Below are 18,250 nucleotides of genomic sequence, written 5' to 3'. Positions count from 1 at the left end.
TGCCACATACTGTAATGCCCCAGACACAATATACTACACACTGCAATGTCCAATATGCCGCATACACACCTCCCAACACTGGTGGCAGAGGAGAAGGGACCTCTGCGCGTGGCGAAGGCGTGCGCCCAAAATTAGGGGGCATGACCTACTATCATGGAACTCCTACGAGGCCACATGCCCCATTTTTCTGGCCGTGCCTCCAGCCTCTCTGAATAGACACTGTGTTATATATATACAATGCCAACAATTATGCCATAAACACAATGCCCCCCCTCAGCAGTACTCGAAAAAAAATGCCAGCCCGATTGTGGTGCCACAGGCGTGCACCAAAAAATTGGGGATCAAAGCTGTCAGGCGGCTGGATGGAACTGGAGATATCTTCAGTCAAGAAAGCTGTCCTCCCACCAGAAAATTATGAATAATAAGCTCACTCCACTATACCCCCCTCCTCTGCGTATTAAACATCCTCTACCACCTGGAAGTTATGTATCAGGGCCCCTTCATTCAGCCCAATGCCCCCTTCTCCCACCATCTGTGCAGTAAAGGGGTAATTTATTATTATTATTATTATTATTTATATACATTTGGTCTATCCATAATACTTTAACTGACCCGGCATATACTGGGTGACCTAAGTATCCATCTCCGTGCTTTGATGCACCCCTCTGGAAACCCCCTTCTGAAAATCCAGCATTTGCCCCTGTTGAGCCATCTCAGAATAAAATGCGAACATAGGCTTTTATTGGGCAAGACGGTGCTGCCTACGGGGTCCAATCTCCTAAAAGTAGCATATTCCAGAGCTCTCTATACTTTGGGTGCATTTTCTGGTGTAGTTCATCCCACCCTCTGTTATTCCCATGAATGCAATAAAGAAATTATAGCTGACACCTAATTGTTGGTTATGTGCCCCCACTTGGTATTTTCAGAAGCTTTAGTAAATCTAAAACATTGAGTCAGTCAGTTCTCTATGGTCACCAGTTCTGCTTCCAGTCTGTCGTAATTACAGTAATTATATACTATTTCCTGTGGCATATTATGATCTTCTGTGTAGACATACCATGGAAGCTTTCATGCTGTACTAACATTTATCTGAATACCACAATGTCTCTGTAGCTTGGACTAGACATGGAAGACCTAGAGGAGATTGAAGAAGATGCCGGCCTGGGAAATGGTGGTCTGGGGAGACTAGCAGGTATGTCTGAGCATAGAGATCTGCATTTTCATTCATACCACCTCTGTTAAGGTTGGGCCTATTTATTAAACTTGCTCATACTGTGGAGTAAGAATCATTTTTGTATTGCCACTAGTGTCAGCTCCAGAGGTAGGGCTCCAGGGCAGCCCAAAGCTCAAACAGGGTAATGTACTGTGGTAAGAGTTTTTAAGAGTCATAGAATTTCCTTATTATTTTGGAGGCTCCTTGTCCAGCTCTACTGAGAAAATGTGTGGGGCGAGTAAATAGAAGCAAACACGCTTTTGGTTTCAGTTCCCAATTCCACAAAAAATGTAGATGTTTATATGTAAAATATTTTTTGCTGCTTTTATAAATAGAAATAAAATACTAGAATTCATTATAAGATATTATAATATACTGTAATACTAGAATTCATTATACAGGTTGAGTATCCCTTATCCACCACGATCGGGACCAGAAGCATTTTGGATAATGCATCATTCCGTAATTCTGAATATTTTTATATTTCAATGAGGTGTCTTGCATTTATGTTGTACAAACACATGAAATACAGTATATACAAATATATTTTATTTGTGCATGAAACAAGGGGCGAGATATGATAGTGTCTTTTAGGCTTTTGCTAATTTTTCACAAAAAAAACAGCCAAATTTGCACGGTTTCTGAAAACCGCACATTTAGAAGGATGCGTATTGTGGTAAAAATCACACTTTTTTACACTAGAATCGCACATTTTTAACTGTAGATTTTTTCTTACACTTCAATTCGCATCCAGATGTTTTCCCATTATAAAGTATACAACTCACAAATATAATACGGTGTGATTTTTGGTAAACATTATCAAGAATTGCAGAAAAAAAATAGACCAGGTTGTGACTGGCGAATTTGACAGAACCATGCACAGATCGTTGTCACTTTCTAAGTAAACCATATTGCATTTATTGCAGCAAATTATACTCACCGATAATATTTTCTTTGAGATTATATGGCAGCCATCACAATGCCCAACCCTTGAAGTGTTTTTCCAGGGACCTAAATACGGGGATACTGGAAAGACAAGGAGGAAGGGGAGGAGTGAGGTTATATACCACCAGGTGGGCGGTCCCTAGAAAAACATCCTGTCTAAACTAGAGGAGACGGATGATATCCCAAGGTTATGGCTGCCATGGGATCTCTAAGAAAAAAAATGGAATTATCGGTGAGAATAATTTGCTGCTTTTATTCTTCAAAATGAAATGACTGCAAAATAACCAACGTTTCAGTCCCTTCTTGGACCTTGGTCATTGCACAGTCCATCACATGAATCCCCAGGTAACGTATGAATATCAGTGTCCCTGGGTCAGTATATATAGGCATCCAATTAACACAATAAATCTCACCTGCCCAGCAGACATAATTGTATCTACCAGCGTCATGAACCTACGTAATAACTGATCTCACTCTGGTCACAAATGAATCATATTACCAGGAGCAAACGTGCCCTAGCATAGAGCTAAAAATATGGATCTAATACCTGTAAAACACTGTAAGATTATATTCCTAATTCCGGGTTTTGCGTTCCACCGGTCATGTGACTAGTTGTCATCACCGTATTCATCACTCTCCTGCATTCCAGACCTTTCAGTGTGCGTTCCCCGATCATGTGGTCTGATCGCTCAGCCAATCTATTCTATACATCATTATCTCATAATTAGAACGTTATTAAGCTGTCATTATCCTGATATTAATAATTATCTCCCCATATTTCATTCTTATTAATGCCTACATATATTTAAATAAGGGAAACGTCATCACCATCCGCCACTTACTGTACATATCGCAATAACATTTTTATACATTATAAAACATTATGTAAGACACACACTTACCCTCTCTAATGGGTATCTTAGAAAATATTCCAATCTATACACGCATTTACATTTAGTCTGTCCTTGTTTATTAAACTTCCATTTGTATGGATCTACCATCTATTTTGTGGGGAGACTACAAAATGCACTTACCTGTAGTTGGTTGTTCCCGTTTAATCCTCTCGGACTGATGGTGTCTAGATGGTATATCCACCTCGCCTCTTTTTGTAGTAGCATTTTTGACACCGCACATGGATGACCTGTAACTAATAGAATGCTCTTCCCTAGTGATGACACCGCACATGGATGACCTGTAACTAATAGAATGCTCTTCCCTAGTGCTGACACCGCACATGGATGACCTGCAACTAATAGAATGCTGTTTCCTAGTTCTGACTCCGCACATGGATGACCTGTAACTAATAGAATGCTCTTCTCTAGTGCTGACACCGCACATGGATGACCTGTAACTAATAGAATGCTCTTCCCTAGTACTGACTCCGCACATGGATGACCTGTAACTAATAGAATGCTCTTCTCTAGTGATGACACCGCACATGGATGACCTGTAACTAATAGAATGCTCTTCTCTAGTGATGACACCGCACATGGATGTCCTGTAACTAATAGAATGCTCTTCCCTAGTGATGACACCGCACATGGATGACCTGTAACTAATAGAATGCTCTTTCTATTATTTCTAGTGCTGACATGTTTATCTCTTTGCTGAAGTCTTATTATGTTTATCCTTTTTTTGTTTCTTTCTGTATCCTAACAATATCTTCCTCGCTTACAGCCTGTTTTTTGGACTCCATGGCCACTCTTGGGCTGGCAGCATATGGTTATGGAATTCGATATGAATTTGGCATCTTCAATCAAAAGATTAGCAGTGGCTGGCAGGTTTGTTAATAAAATCGTCATCATCATATTGCTTTTATCCCTCTAGAACTCAAAGTGATTTTCATTTAAAGAATACAAATATATTACCAAATAAACATATATAATATTAACAAAATATATAAAGAGTGATAGAATTCATCAAAGCAGAACCATCTGTGTAAAGAAAAAAAGAAAATTATATATATATATATATATATATATATATATACTGATAGGAAGAAAGGGCACTCAGGGTCTTTTGGAAGGTGAAAAAAGGACTGTTTATTCAGTCATGAGAACGTCCGTCTACGTTTCGGGGTCTCCCCCTTCGTCAGGACAGGTTAGTGGTGTCACCACTAACCTGTCCTGACGAAGGGGGAGACCCCGAAACGTAGACGGACGTTCTCATGACTGAATAAACAGTCCTTTTTTCACCTTCCAAAAGACCCTGAGTGCCCTTTCTTCCTATCAGTATCTACAAGGGGCTGAAAGGTCCCTATTGCTGGAACCGGGGCATATTATCGTACTTTGGCTGCATCTAAGTCCTGCTGTGCCGGATCCATCCCTTGCCTATATATATATATATATATATATATATATATATATATATATATATATATATATATATATATATATAAAATAATTAACGACTATCCACCAGACAAGTCGCTGACATACAGTAGTTTTAGGTGTTTACTTCCACAGCACATGAAACTGGTCAATTCCACAGCAAACTTGCTGAGTACCTTAACCAGGCACCAGTCCACAAACAGCATACATGATTACAGGCTCCCTGTCTCTAACCCAATGGCCCACTATCATCTATCACCTGCCCACTTGCTGGCATTAGGAGCCCTGAGTCCTTGCCCTAAAGAGCTTTAAGAAAGTGTGACACGTGTGCCTGATTACTGGAAGCGCTTGCTCCAACACCAGGAGAGGACCTGCATGGAAGGGACTCTCCAGTACTGCATGGATGGGACTCTCCAGTATTTCTCTTAGTCCTAAACTCAGGTAGTTTTGGCCTAGGGAAACTGAACAATTGTGCCCTGTTCTGCAAACCCCCAGGGTGGCATCCAGACTGGACTGTCAAATATCCTGCCCCTAAGCTTCGAGGAACTTCTTCGAAAGGGCATCCGCATTGCCCTGTAATCCGCCTTCTCTGTGCTAAACCCTGAAGCGGTATGGCTGGAGGGCAAGGAACCATTGTGTTACATGGGCATTGGTCTCCATTTAGGCACATCCATTGGAGAGGAGTGTGATCAAGATTAAGGTGAATTCCCATCCCAGGGGATAGTACCTCAGAGTCTCCACTGCCCACTTGATAGCCAGGCATTCCTGCTGTACTGTGGCATATCACTCTTCCCTAGGCAGTCGTTTCCTGCTGAGGTAGAGGACTGCTCTCTTCTCCACTCCTACCTACTGAGACAACACTGTTCCAAGGCCTGTTCCTGATGCATCCCTGGTGCTTTAGACAGGGGACTTTTTAAGTTCTTCCAGGCTTTATGTGCCTGGAATGTCCAGACAAGCCTGTCTGGATTTTGCTTTTTCAATCAGTGAGCGGAGCTGCTCAAGTGGCAAAGTTTGGAACAAACTTGCCGTAATACCCTACAAGGCCTAAGAAAACCTTGAGCTGAGTCTTCCTCTCAGGCCTTGCCAGGGAATAAGCACCTCCACCTTATTGACCTGTGGTTTGATTTGTCCCCGGCCTTAGTACTTAGCCTCCGACATACCTATTGCACACTTCTCTGGGTTGGCTGTGGAAGTGCAGATTCTAGCAAGGCTTCTACCTTGGCCAAATGAGACTCCCAGTCGTCATTGAAGACAGCAATGTCATCTAGGTATGCGGCTGTTAACTTTCAGTGGGGTTGGAGGAGCTTATTCATATCCTGCTGGAATGTGGCTGGAACCCCATGAAGACCAAATGGCAAGACTTTATACTGAAAGTTGTCACCTGGGGTGGAAATGGTCATTTTTGCCTTGGCAGCTTCGGGAATACAATACCCTTTGGTAAAGTCAAGAGTTGTCAAGTATTGGCTTTGGGCCAATTGCTCGATCATCTCATCAATGTGTGGCATGGGACAGACATGAAATTTATATACCTGGTTCAACCTGCGAAAATCGTTGCAGAAGCACAATGCTCCTGATGGCTTGGGAACCAGCACTATAGAGTTATTCCACCTACTGGTGGACTCTTCAATAATCCCAAGGGGTAACATACAGTATCTTACACTTCCTTGCTTACTGTGTCCCTCTTTGCCTCAGGTATCTGGTACGGCTGCAGATTGGCCACTACCTCTGGAGGAGTAACAATGTTGTGGTGGTATTCTTATTCGTCCATGGAATCACCAAAATGACATCTAAGTTTCTCCTGACTATGTCTTGAGCTTGACACATCTTGACCTCGTCAAGGTATCTGTCAATTGGGACCACAAAAGCTGAGATATTAGCCACTCTTGCCATCGCTGTCCCTGAACATTCCTTCCAAGGCTTCAGAAGAAGTATATGATAGATCTGTGTGGACTTCCTGTGGATCACATGATAAGTCACTGATCCCACAGCCTAGAGCACTGTATATGGCCCTTGCCAATGGGCATACAACTTGCTGCTGGAACTGCCATAGAGCTGGTGGATGAACTGTACTACAATTGGCTCTGGGTATGTCTGTTGTTCCCATCCCTCCTTTAGACGGTCCAGGATTCCCAGGGGCTGTCTGCCATACAACAACTCAAAGGGGCGAAAGCCTGTAGAGGACTGGGGAACAAACATCATTCCTTAGGTATGCCCAGGTTGGAGAAGATCAGCAATAATTATTTGGCAAGGGTTGCTGTCTTCATATTTCATAGAGGGATGGCTTCAGGGTATCGGGTGGCATAATCAAGGAGGACTAGGATGTACTAATGTCCCCTTGCTGATTTTTCCACTGGCCTCACAATATACATCCCAATCCTTTCAAAGGGAAGTGGGATTATCGGAAGAAGGATAACAGGAGCTCTGTACTGAGGTTTTGGTGCGGTACACTGGCAAATGGGACATTCCTGACAGTATTTTGCTACCAACGCCCAGATCCCCAGCCAAAAATACAGCTGCTGTACCCTCTGCAGAGTTTTCTCCTCCCCCAAATGTCAATGGGCAGCTTTCAGGACCAGAGGCCGATGGACCCGTGGCACTATAACCTGCTCAACTTTCTTAAGCCATTCGTTGACAACCCTATATAGTAAATCCTTTTCTACTATGAAATAAGGACTGCCGCCTCTGGGTAAGGGTGAATACATTTTCCCATTGTAACTACAAATCTTCTGGAAAGCATTTGTGAGGTTAGGGTCTTCAAGCTGGTCTCGTCCAAAATCCTGAAGCGATATGACAGTTCTTAATGTTCTTTCATCATTCGCATCCTCTGGGTCAGTTGGCTCTTCCGGAATAGATGTACTGACACCTCACAGGCAGTCGGTTCCTGAAGAATTACTCGAGCTTCGAGCCACAGAGCTTAAAGTGGAAGGCAGCTCCTCAAGTTGAACCGCTAACAGTTCCGCTGCCCCAGGATCAAAGGGTAGTGCGAGCGTGGGGTGACAGCAGCCACCAGCTTGGTTGTGCGATATTGCACTAGAAACTGCACTCTGGGGTACTTGCGAATGGCATTATGGACATAGAGCACTTCAACAGCAGGTAAGACCTGGTCAATGCCTTCAGGAACCGACCCTGCAGAGATAATTGACAAGTCACTCCTGGTATAAACCAGCACCTGAATTGGCCGTGCTGCGATCTGAAGGGTCACCTGGAATGAGGAGGGCATTGAAGAACCCTAGATGCCGACAAAGCTGTAGGCTGGTTGCCCAATTTTTCCTGCTCCACACTCCATAGGCTCAGGCTGTTTGGCACAGTCCTTTTGTATGTGGCCTTCATCCCCGCAGTCATAGCAGATGACCGGATTAGGACAGGCCCCCATTTCCAGAGATAAATGGTTCCGGGGTCTTGGAACTTGTCGAGTCTCTTGGTCTAAGGGCTTGCCCATTTCCCCCAGTACAACATATCTCTCCATTGTGGCCACTAGGTCCTCCATATTTTAGGGGTCAGCCTGGAGAACCCACCTCTGCATGCCTCTGTCTAAGACCCGCACACAGTGGTCTAGCACTAAGGGCTCTACCACTTTGGCGGCTGTATTCTTCTCCAGCTGAAGCCATGACTTGACATGACTTTGGCCATCCCAAGCATGTGGCCATGTGCTCAGAGGTCCCCAGGTAGGCTTCTACATCATCTGAGGAACACATCTTTTGCAAAGGCCTACGCTCCTGTCGTAGGAGACCCACTTCATCATGGATCAGGTGCAGGATTTCCGGCTGAGCCTGTACTTTTGTTGGAGAAGCTACATCTGGGATTGTTGGTACAAAAAGAAAGAAAGGTACACTGCACTATATAGTAATAGATTAAATTGGGTTAAGTGATGAGGTGCCAATTAAAAATATATATAAATATTTAATAAATCACATATAGACATTCAAACATAACAGTCTATACGGTACCGTATTTTGAGTCCTGTGTATATTTGATAAAGACGCGATACCGGCGAAACGCATTGGTGAATAAGAGGGAACCTACTGTCCAGTCGCATTCACTATACTGCCACTGCCTGTGTGCCAAATATCCAGCACTCGCCATTGCATCCTCCCCCCCCCCCCCCCCCAGGACTATTTGTACTCCAACCTGAACTGATGTTCCAGATCAGCCAGGGAGTGCTATCCCACAAAGGGGAACCCTAACGTGGGCCATCAGGATTCACTTTAACATTATATATGCACTGGACTGGACTGCATAAAGTTGGTTTTAACACCATTCCAATTCCAGGAGGCACCAAAGGAACGGACCAATTATACACAGGACTCAAAATACGGTACCGTATTGACTGGTCTCATCAAACAGTTCCCATTCATCTCACTGTTGATTTTTTATATATGTTGTTATATGTTATGTTTGAATGTCTATATGTGATTTATTAAATATTTATATATATTTTTTATACGTAATTGACACCTCTTCACGTAATCTAATTTATTATTTTACAGTATAGCACAGTGTCCCTTTATTTCTTTTTGTACCCTATATGTAGGGGGTTGACTGCCCCTTTTTCACACTGCAGCTTGACAAGGCACCTCATATTACCTGCGCCCCCCAACATTGGCTGATAACTTGTTATCAACTATTCTCCTTTTTCCACATCTGGGATCGTTGCCCTGCAGCCACATTAGTTAAGGCCCTTAACAATTCCTCCATGGTTGATTGAACGGATGCACTTGTGTCCCTGAACACACACCACCAAACCACAATTCAATAAACAAAAAAAAGAAAAACAACACTTTTTTTCCTAAATATAACTGACACACGCCCAGGCTGGTTACTGAACTTACCAGATGAAGTTTCCAGCGCAATGGAGACGGTGTCAAGGCTCCAGTGGCTCCTGCAGTGGCTAGATTCCCACTGTATTTGGTGCGTCCAGCAGAAGGCCCCACATTGGGCGCCACTTTATAACAAACGACCTTCCACCAGACAAGACGCTGACAGTCTGTTTACTTCCACAGCACATGAAATAGGTATTTTCCACAGCAAACTTGCTGGGTACCTTAAGCAGGCACTGGTCTACAAACAGCATACATGACTACAGGCTCCCTGTCTCTTACCCATTGGCCACTTGCTGGCATCAGGAGCCCTGAGGCCTTGCCCTAACAAACGTTACTCGTTTCTTATATAGCTCACACATATTCTGCAGCACTTATAATCTATATTCCCTACCACATGTACACGCGCACACACATTCATTCTAGGGTTCATTTTGATGGGACTCTACCACTAAATCTACCACTCGACAACGCAACCAAGCTGCCGGCTTTTAAGCTGAACGCCAACATCATAATACTATATAAAAGAATTAATCTACCACTTGATTTTTTGGAATGTGTGAGGAAACCGGAGGAAACCCATGTAAGTACAGGGAGAATATACAAACTCTGCACAGTTAGGACCAAGGTGGGGATGACCTCATGACCCATGACCATTACACCGTCCGTACTGTCCCGTATATATAACACATGGTGGGAATAGAACCCATGACCTCAGCACTGTGAGGCTGTAATGCTAACCATTACACTGTCCGTACTGCCCGTATATATAACACATGGTGGGGATAGAACCCGTGACCTCAGCGCTGTGAGGCAGTAATGCTAACCATTACACCGTCCGTACTGCCCCGTATATATATCACATGGTGGGGATAGAACCCATGACCTCAGCGCTGTGAGGCAGTAATGTAACCATTACACCATCAGTACTGCCCCGTATATATAACACATGGTGGGGATAGAATCCATGACCTCAGTGCTGTGACGCAGTAATGTAACCATTACACCGTCCGTACTGCCCTGTATATATAACACATGGTGGGGATAGAACCCGTGACCTCAGCGCTGTGAGGCAGTAATGTAACCATTACACCATCCGTACTGCCCCGTATATATAACACATGGTGGGGATAGAACCCATGACCTCAGTGCTGTGAGGCAGTAATGTAACCATTACACTGTCCGTACTGCCCGTATATATAACACATGGTGGGGATAGAACCCGTGACCTCAGCGCTGTGAGGCAGTAATGCTAACCATTACACCGTCCGTACTGCCCTGTATATATAACACATGGTGGGGATAGAACCCGTGACCTCAGCGCTGTGAGGCAGTAATGCTAACCATTACACCGTCCGTACTGTCCCGTATATATAACACATGGTGGGGATAGAACCCATGACCTCAGTGCTGTGAGGCAGTAATGTAACCATTACACCATCCGTACTGCCCCGTATATATAACACATGGTGGGGATAGAACCCATGACCTCAGCACTGTGAGGCATTAATGCTAACCACTACACCATCCGTACTGCCCCGTATATATAACACATGGTGGGGATAGGACCCATGACCTCAGCACTGTGAGGCAGTAATGCTAACTATTACACTGTTCGTACTGCCCCATATATATAACACATGGTGGGAATAGAACCCATGACCTCAGTGCTGTGAGGCAGTAATGTAACCGTTACACCATCTGTACTGCCCCGTATATATAACACATGGTGGGGATAGGACCCATGACCTCAGTGCTGTGAGGCAGTAATGTAACCATTACACCATCTGTACTGCCACACACGCAAACATTATATATACTAGTAAGCCCCACGGGGCAGGGACTAATGTGAATATTCAAATATTCGCTTGCTGAATATGGAAAGAGGGTTAGGTCTAAATTCAAGTGGGTTGTGAGAGGAGGAACAAGGTCGGAACAAAGGACCCAAACGGACCCTCGCTTCGCTCGCCACCTGGTTACTAAAGGCAACCCTTGGTGGCATTGATAATGAAGGAGTAAGCCCCCCGGCCTTGCTCCTCCCCCTGGGCGTGGGAGGTCTTTTAACAGACTTAGGGTTTTTCAATTTAGAAGAACATACAGGGCGGGATGCTGTAATATCCGCGGCCGCACATTGCCGGTTACCGCAGAAATAACTATTGCATATGAACAATAAGAGCTGTCCTTTGCGATCTGGCCGGCGATGTGCGGCGGGTCCCGGCGGCTCCCCCCTCCCTCCCTTACCTGGCCGGATTATGTGCTGCTGCGGGGCGGGCTCTCCTCCTGCACCCAGAAGAGGATTTACAGTGCAGGGAGGAGGAGGTCACTGGTCTGGGCAGCGCAGCGGAGATAACAGGGTTTTTACCGCATTTTTCATTTTGAGAATCCCACCCAAAGAAACATATAATTCACATCTGGTGTCACCATCCTTTCTGCATCTGATTAATAGAGTATTATTAGGGGTTGTTTTGTCAATGTATGCACCATTTAATGCCCTGATCCAGACTGATATTTTCTGCATGTTTTGACTCTACGGTTTGGAAATTGCACGGCTGTGTTTCCATTTCCAGCTGGAGAATAAATTATCTTCATTTAGTGGTTTTCAATTTTTTAAAATGTATTATCATTGGTAACGCAGCTGTGTTGTCGCTATAGTCTGTTAACCTTACACATATTTCATTCCAATTTGCTACAAATCTACTGTCAAATAATTGAACATCTTACACAAGGGCGTAGCTCTTCAGCATATCCCGATTATCTCCAGTTTGGAGCATATAATGCTGGATGCCTCCATTTCGTCAATATGCTCTTGTTTACACATAAATGCTACTAGCACCTTGATACTTCTGCATCAAGGGTAACAATCACAAGAAGTGAATCTGGTTTACAGGTTTCATGAAACTTAGGTCTAGATCAACTAAAGCAGTGATTCTGTGATTCTGTGTGGAGACCTGGAAAACGTGCACTGCTGGGGGTACTTGAGTATCAAGGTTGAGAACCACTAAACTAAAGCATCTAATACAGACATGTAGTTATGTTACACACAACAACCAATAAGATTCTAGCATACCTCCCAACATGACCCTCTCCAGGAGGGAGACAATGCTCTGTTCCTGGCCTTCCTTGGTAATGTAGGATTGCCAGCACCTGTTGGGAGCTAGGTAACTGATAAGAAAAGTGTCACCACAGGTGCTGGCAATCATACATTACCAGGGAAGCCCAGGAACAGAGCATTGTGTCCTCCTGGAGAGGGGCATGCTGGGAGGTATGGATAATGTATGATTGCCAGCACCTGTTGGGAGCTAGGTAACTGATAAGAAAGGTGTCACCACAGGTGCTGGCAATCCTACATTACCAGGGAAGCCCAGGAACAGAGCATTGTGTCCTCCTGGAGAGGGGCATGCTGGGAGGTATGGATAATGTAGGATTGCCAGCACCTGTGGGGAGCTAGGTAACTGATAAGAAAGGTGTCACCACAGGTGCTGGCAATCATACATTACCAGGGAAGCCCAGGAACAGAGCATTGTGTCCTCCTGGAGAGGGGCGTGCTGGGAGGTATAGATAATGTATGATTGCCAGCACCTGTGGGGAGCTAGGTAACTGATTAGAAAAGTGTCACCACAGGTGCTGGCAACCATACATTACCAGGGAAGCCCAGGAACAGAGCATTGTGTCCTCCTGGAGAGGGTCAGGTAGGCAACCATGAGTTAACTACATTTTACATTCGGCAAAAAAGGACTTTTTTTTGCAGGTCGGTCAAAATCGGTGTGAAATGGCCCTAAGGGTGTGATTAAGGTTGGTTTGCAAAAGAAAACTTCTTCTTTAATGGACATAACCATGTGCACTGCAGGTGGGGCAGATGTAACATGTGTACAGGGAGTTACACTTGTTTCATGCATTGTATATTGCCTATTGCATGCAATACATGTCAACATTTATCTCATGCTTAGCAGCATTGCTTCTATTGGCAATGCCATCTGCAGATGCCATTGACTATTAAACTTAATACATATGGGGATTGTGGCAAACCTCTGGACATCATCAGCATTAACCCCTTGGGTGGTATGCCCGGAAATTTGCCGGGCATACCACAAATATGAAATAGGTGCGCGCCAGTGGTGTTCAGGTGTGCACCACTGGCGCACCACCTCTTGAGCCCTCGTCACATCCCAAAACACCCCCAATCACCTGTGCTCTGGCGATCGTATGCCAGAGCTCTTCTAGCCCCTGCCGTTCCCCCAGCCTTTAGCCGCCTGTCATTTTGCAGCAGTGTACGTAGGCGACAGTCTCGGGGTTGTTCGGGGCCATCGTGAAACATCCCCGAGCCTGCCGCCTGTGTGATGATTGATAGGTGACTGGGGCAGTGTCGGCTGGGGAGCTTCGGTGTACTAACACCGGAGTGAAGGGGAGGGGGCTCCTAATGGTCTGTGGTGGGTTTTGCTGGGGCAGGACAAATCTACCCTGGTAGGTTTGTCCTGCTCCAGCAAAACCCACCACTCAAGGGGTTAAGAGAACACATTTGCATTCACTTGCACCATATAATCGTCTGTATACATCAGTCCTTGAGAGCTACCAAACAGTTAACATTTTCCAGGTCTCTTTGCAGAATCACAAGTAAAGTAATTAGCTCCACCTGTGGATCTTTTCAAATGTGTCACTGAGTAATGAATGCACCTGTAATGAGTGGTCTGGAAAATGTGAACTGTTGGTAACTCTCGAGAACCGGAGTTATCTGATATATCCATACCTCCCAACATGACCCTCTCCAGGAGGACACAATGCTCTGTTCCTGGGCTTCCCCCGGCACCACACTGGACTGTGCTCTTTGCTCTACATGGGGTCCTCTGCTGTGGGTCTTGCTCTACATGGGGTCCTCTGCTGCGGGTCTTGCTCTACATGGGGTCCTCTGCTGTGGGCCTTGCTCTATATGGGGTCCTCTGCTGCGGGTCTTGCTCTACATGGGGTCCTCTGCTGTGGGTCTTGCTCTACATGGGGTCCTCTGCTGCGGGTCTTGCTCTACATGGGGTCTTCTGCTGCGGGTCTTGCTCTACATGGGGTCCTCTGCTGCGGGTCTTTCTCTTCATCTCTCCCTCTGGTCTGCACAGTCTTCTATAGCTGTGGTCCTCCCCACGCCATTGGCTCAGCAGGCTCCTTCTGGGTCTCCCTCTTCCTAGGAATCAGGATAACAATCTCCAGGCAGGCTCATTCTCCGTATTCTCTGGATCCCTGGTCTCTCTGCGTCAGCTCTCTCTGCGTCAGCTCTCTCGCCGGGTCAGCTCTCTCTGCGTCTGCTCTTTCTGCATCTGCTATCTCTGCGTCAGCTCTCGCCGGGTCAGCTCTCTCTGCGTCAGCTCTCTCTGCGTCAGCTCTCGCCGGGTCAGCTCTCTCCTGGTCCTTCTAAAGGTCCATACACACTTGGGAGATTTTGCCACAATCTTGCTCTGTACCTTCGTTTCCCAACGCCCCCTTGTGTATGGGGCTTAATTTGAGGAGTCATCTGTATGTATCTGGACACACAATGTCTAGGTTGGCATGCACAAGGTCGACACAAGAAAAATGTTGACATGGAAAAGGGTGATGTATGAAAAGGTTGACATGTATTTTTCATGATTTTTCTTTGGACTTTCGCATACGTTACCATTGGGAATACTAAAGTGTTCTGAATGCAGTGATAGTGGAGTGAGAAACCTGTCCCAAAGTAGGGCGAGCAAAATGATACACTAACTGGGGGCCACAAACTCAGGTGCCAACATTGACACCCCCAATAATGAATAACTCCCGTCAACCTTTTCCATTTCAATCTTTTGCTTGTGTCTACCTTGTGCATCTACCTAATGTCTGTTGTCCTAGGCCAGTGGTTCCCAAACTGTGTGCCGTGGCCCCCTGGGGTGCCTCAGGACACTTGCAGGGGTGCCATGGGTTGGTGGTCCAGGACCAATTCAAATTATTTATGGTCAATTATTTATGGACAAAACCAGTGCTGGCGGCTGCCAATCATATAATGTGTACAACCAGAAGCAAATCCTGCCCTTTACCACATAACGGAACCCGAGGATCACATATCCGAGGACACAATCCACTTATTTTTATAGGTTTTTGTACATTTTTGGGGGGCCTAGTAAAAAAAAATTCTGACACTTTAGGGTGCTGTGATTCATAAAAGATTGGGAACCCCTGACCTAGGTATTGTCTGTGAGCTTGACCATACCCATCTGTTAACATTGGTCTTCCTGCATTCTTATTTAGATCAGAAATCAACCCGTTGACATCTGTTTTCTTTGTTCTTTCTTTCACCTCATTAATGCGAATACTTCCCATTGCCCTCTTTTTAATTGTGCTCAATCTATCCAACCCCTATTCTTAGGTTGAGGAGGCAGACGACTGGCTGAGGTACGGAAACCCCTGGGAAAAAGCAAGACCAGAATATATGATTCCTGTCCATTATTTTGGTAAAGTCCAACACACCCCACATGGAGCTGAGTGGGTGGATACCCAGGTGAGTGTATTGTTAGAACATGAATGGTTTATCACTATGACCTTGTGTATTCTGGGTCAGCTAAACACACAGATACCTAACTGAAATGTAGTATTTTTACTGTGAAAGCATATGATCTAAGTACATGTAGCAACCCTTTATAGGCCCCACATAATGCCATACATTGGGTGAGATTAAATAGGACGAGAGATCCAGAAAGTGAGAGATTTGATGAGAAATCTTCAGTTTTTTTAAAGCGGCAATCATTTACACTGCAGAACCAGTTTGATTTTGCAGTGTAAATGATTGCCGCTTTAAAAAAATTGGAGAATTCTCACAAAATCTCTCAATTTCTGAATCTCTCATCCTATTAAATCTCACCCTATATGTCAGATAAAATAAGTATCAGTGTCCTATTAAGTGGGCAGCACTGTCACCAATCTCCCCAAGTCTCACCAATCGGTAAAATGAAATCCCAAGTATGAACAGGTCACACGTTATTGACACAGTAGTTGTCCAGACTGTAGACGGTCAAAATCCCAACATTTAAAATCCCGACAAGGACAAAATCCCGACATTTAAAATCCTGACAAGGACACTATTTTATTCTCCCGCCATGCCCTAGTGGATGGTAGGGCATGAAATACCGCCTGTCGGCACATGTCGCTTCAAAAAACAGTGAAAAAAACCATGTCGACCTGTTGACCGAAAGTCATGTTGACTGTTTCACCTGTACATTCTATATGTCGGTATTTTGACCTTGTTGGGATTTTAAATATCGGGATTTTGTCCTTGTCGGTATTTTGACCCATTCGGGATTTTGACTGAATCCCTATTAGAATAGACAGGTGAGACACCATTGAAGATTGGCAAGGAAAGTGTAATAAGTCCACTGCCGCACAGCTGACGAATCCTTTATATGTTTGAGGTACGGAGTTCACTTTTGGTCCACTTGCACCACCCACTACTTTTGACTACACAAAGATAACCTGCTATATCACGGCAGCCAATAAACTTATGGACTATACACATTATGCAATATTCTACAATTTAGTGCAATTCAGTACAATATTGTATAATGTGTACACACAATGGGGGAAAGTTCTGTTTCACATGGCATGTTCCTATGGGCAACCAATCAGATGCTATCTATTATCTCCTAGAAGGTTCTAAATAAATAATAATAAGATTGTGATTGGTTGCCCGTAGCAACATGACATGTGACATAGAACTCTCCTCTTAGTACATTTCCCTCCATGTGTCGTAAGATGCGCACTCCCGATGTAAGATATTGGCTGACACTCTGCATGGATTTTGACCTTATTATCTTCTGATCCTATGATCTTATGTCACATTGTGTGTACATAAGATCAGAAGATGTCTGGGAGGGAATTGTTTACAATATCTTCTCACACCCCATCGTTGTAATGTGTTCATAGCCTAAGGGTCACTAAATTCACTTAGTTATGCTGTACTGCACACGAGGATGACGGATTGGCCATCTGACGAGCTATCTGAGGATTGTTAAGTGCATACACACCTTCCAATCGCCTTTATATATGCCGCCAGCTCTTATGCCACTGGTGCCAGTGTAAGCTTATCCCCAAATGACCAGGACCACTGTACTGGAGTGATGAGTATACTATAGTAGTGGCAAGACAAAATAGATAAGATACAATAATGGCTGTATATAACAGGATATATAAATAAGGCTAATGGTAGCAATCCCTAAATCTGCCAGACAAGTACATATAACAGAGTGCATGGAAGTATTATAGTGCTGCAAAACATATACATTATACAGTACAGTATATACAGTATATGACAATGGCGATAAATGTATCTGACAATGTGTGAGTATAAGTTGTAGCAATACTGCCGGCTATATGACTACAATAAGGTGCAGCGTATCCAGAGTGATATGTAATACACAGATACCGGCAGTGACAGAGACTGAAGACAAAATGCACTCTAGAAACACTAATGGAAATTAAATCAGAAAGAACATAAAATAATCTGCGGTCCTGGAAACGGGACACTCGCGTGGCAGAGCTGCGTGCGCGCCTGAAAAGGGAGTGTGGCCTATGAAAGGGGGCATGGCATCGCGGGATGATGCGTCCTCCGGCCCCATTTCTTGCCCTTCTGCAGCGCTGAATAGATGCTGAATAGTCTCTGTGCACAGGAACATCAACCAATCCCAAAAGTGCCTGCCTAAAGACTAAATGGTGTAAAGCTGCTTCACACCATGGGCGGGATGTATTAATATAAATCGCAGCCCGTCTGCTGTGATGCTAGCGCATATGTGGCTAGCATCACACTGGGGTGATGGAGGCCCCCCGCGATACCTGTGATGTGGTGTAGACCCAGTCACCTCCCTGGCACTTCCTCCTCCCCTTATGCCGGGACAGCTCAGCGTGGATGTCCCCCCTGCAGCCAGAAGGACGTCCGGCTGCGCTGCTAGGGGGAGGAGGGG

At 44.8% G+C, this 18,250-nt stretch overlaps 1 protein-coding gene across 1 annotated transcript in view; it reads left to right on the top strand.

The window, feature by feature from the left end:
• Window positions 1-18,250, top strand: part of PYGM (glycogen phosphorylase, muscle associated) — a 90,636-nt gene that overhangs the window by 12,708 nt on the left and 59,678 nt on the right. Inside the window, 3 exon segments of the mRNA XM_083165000.1 lie at window positions 1,114-1,192; window positions 3,836-3,939; window positions 15,667-15,798. Of these exon segments, the coding sequence (XP_083021126.1) occupies window positions 1,114-1,192; window positions 3,836-3,939; window positions 15,667-15,798 (315 nt within the window).

This window comes from Crinia signifera, chromosome 11 (genome assembly GCF_055691185.1).
Source record: "Crinia signifera chromosome 11, ASM5569118v1, whole genome shotgun sequence".
NCBI classification, from domain to species: domain Eukaryota; kingdom Metazoa; phylum Chordata; class Amphibia; order Anura; family Myobatrachidae; genus Crinia; species Crinia signifera.
Note: the sequence above shows the minus strand (reverse complement) of the source record. Positions and strands in the feature narration are given on the sequence as shown.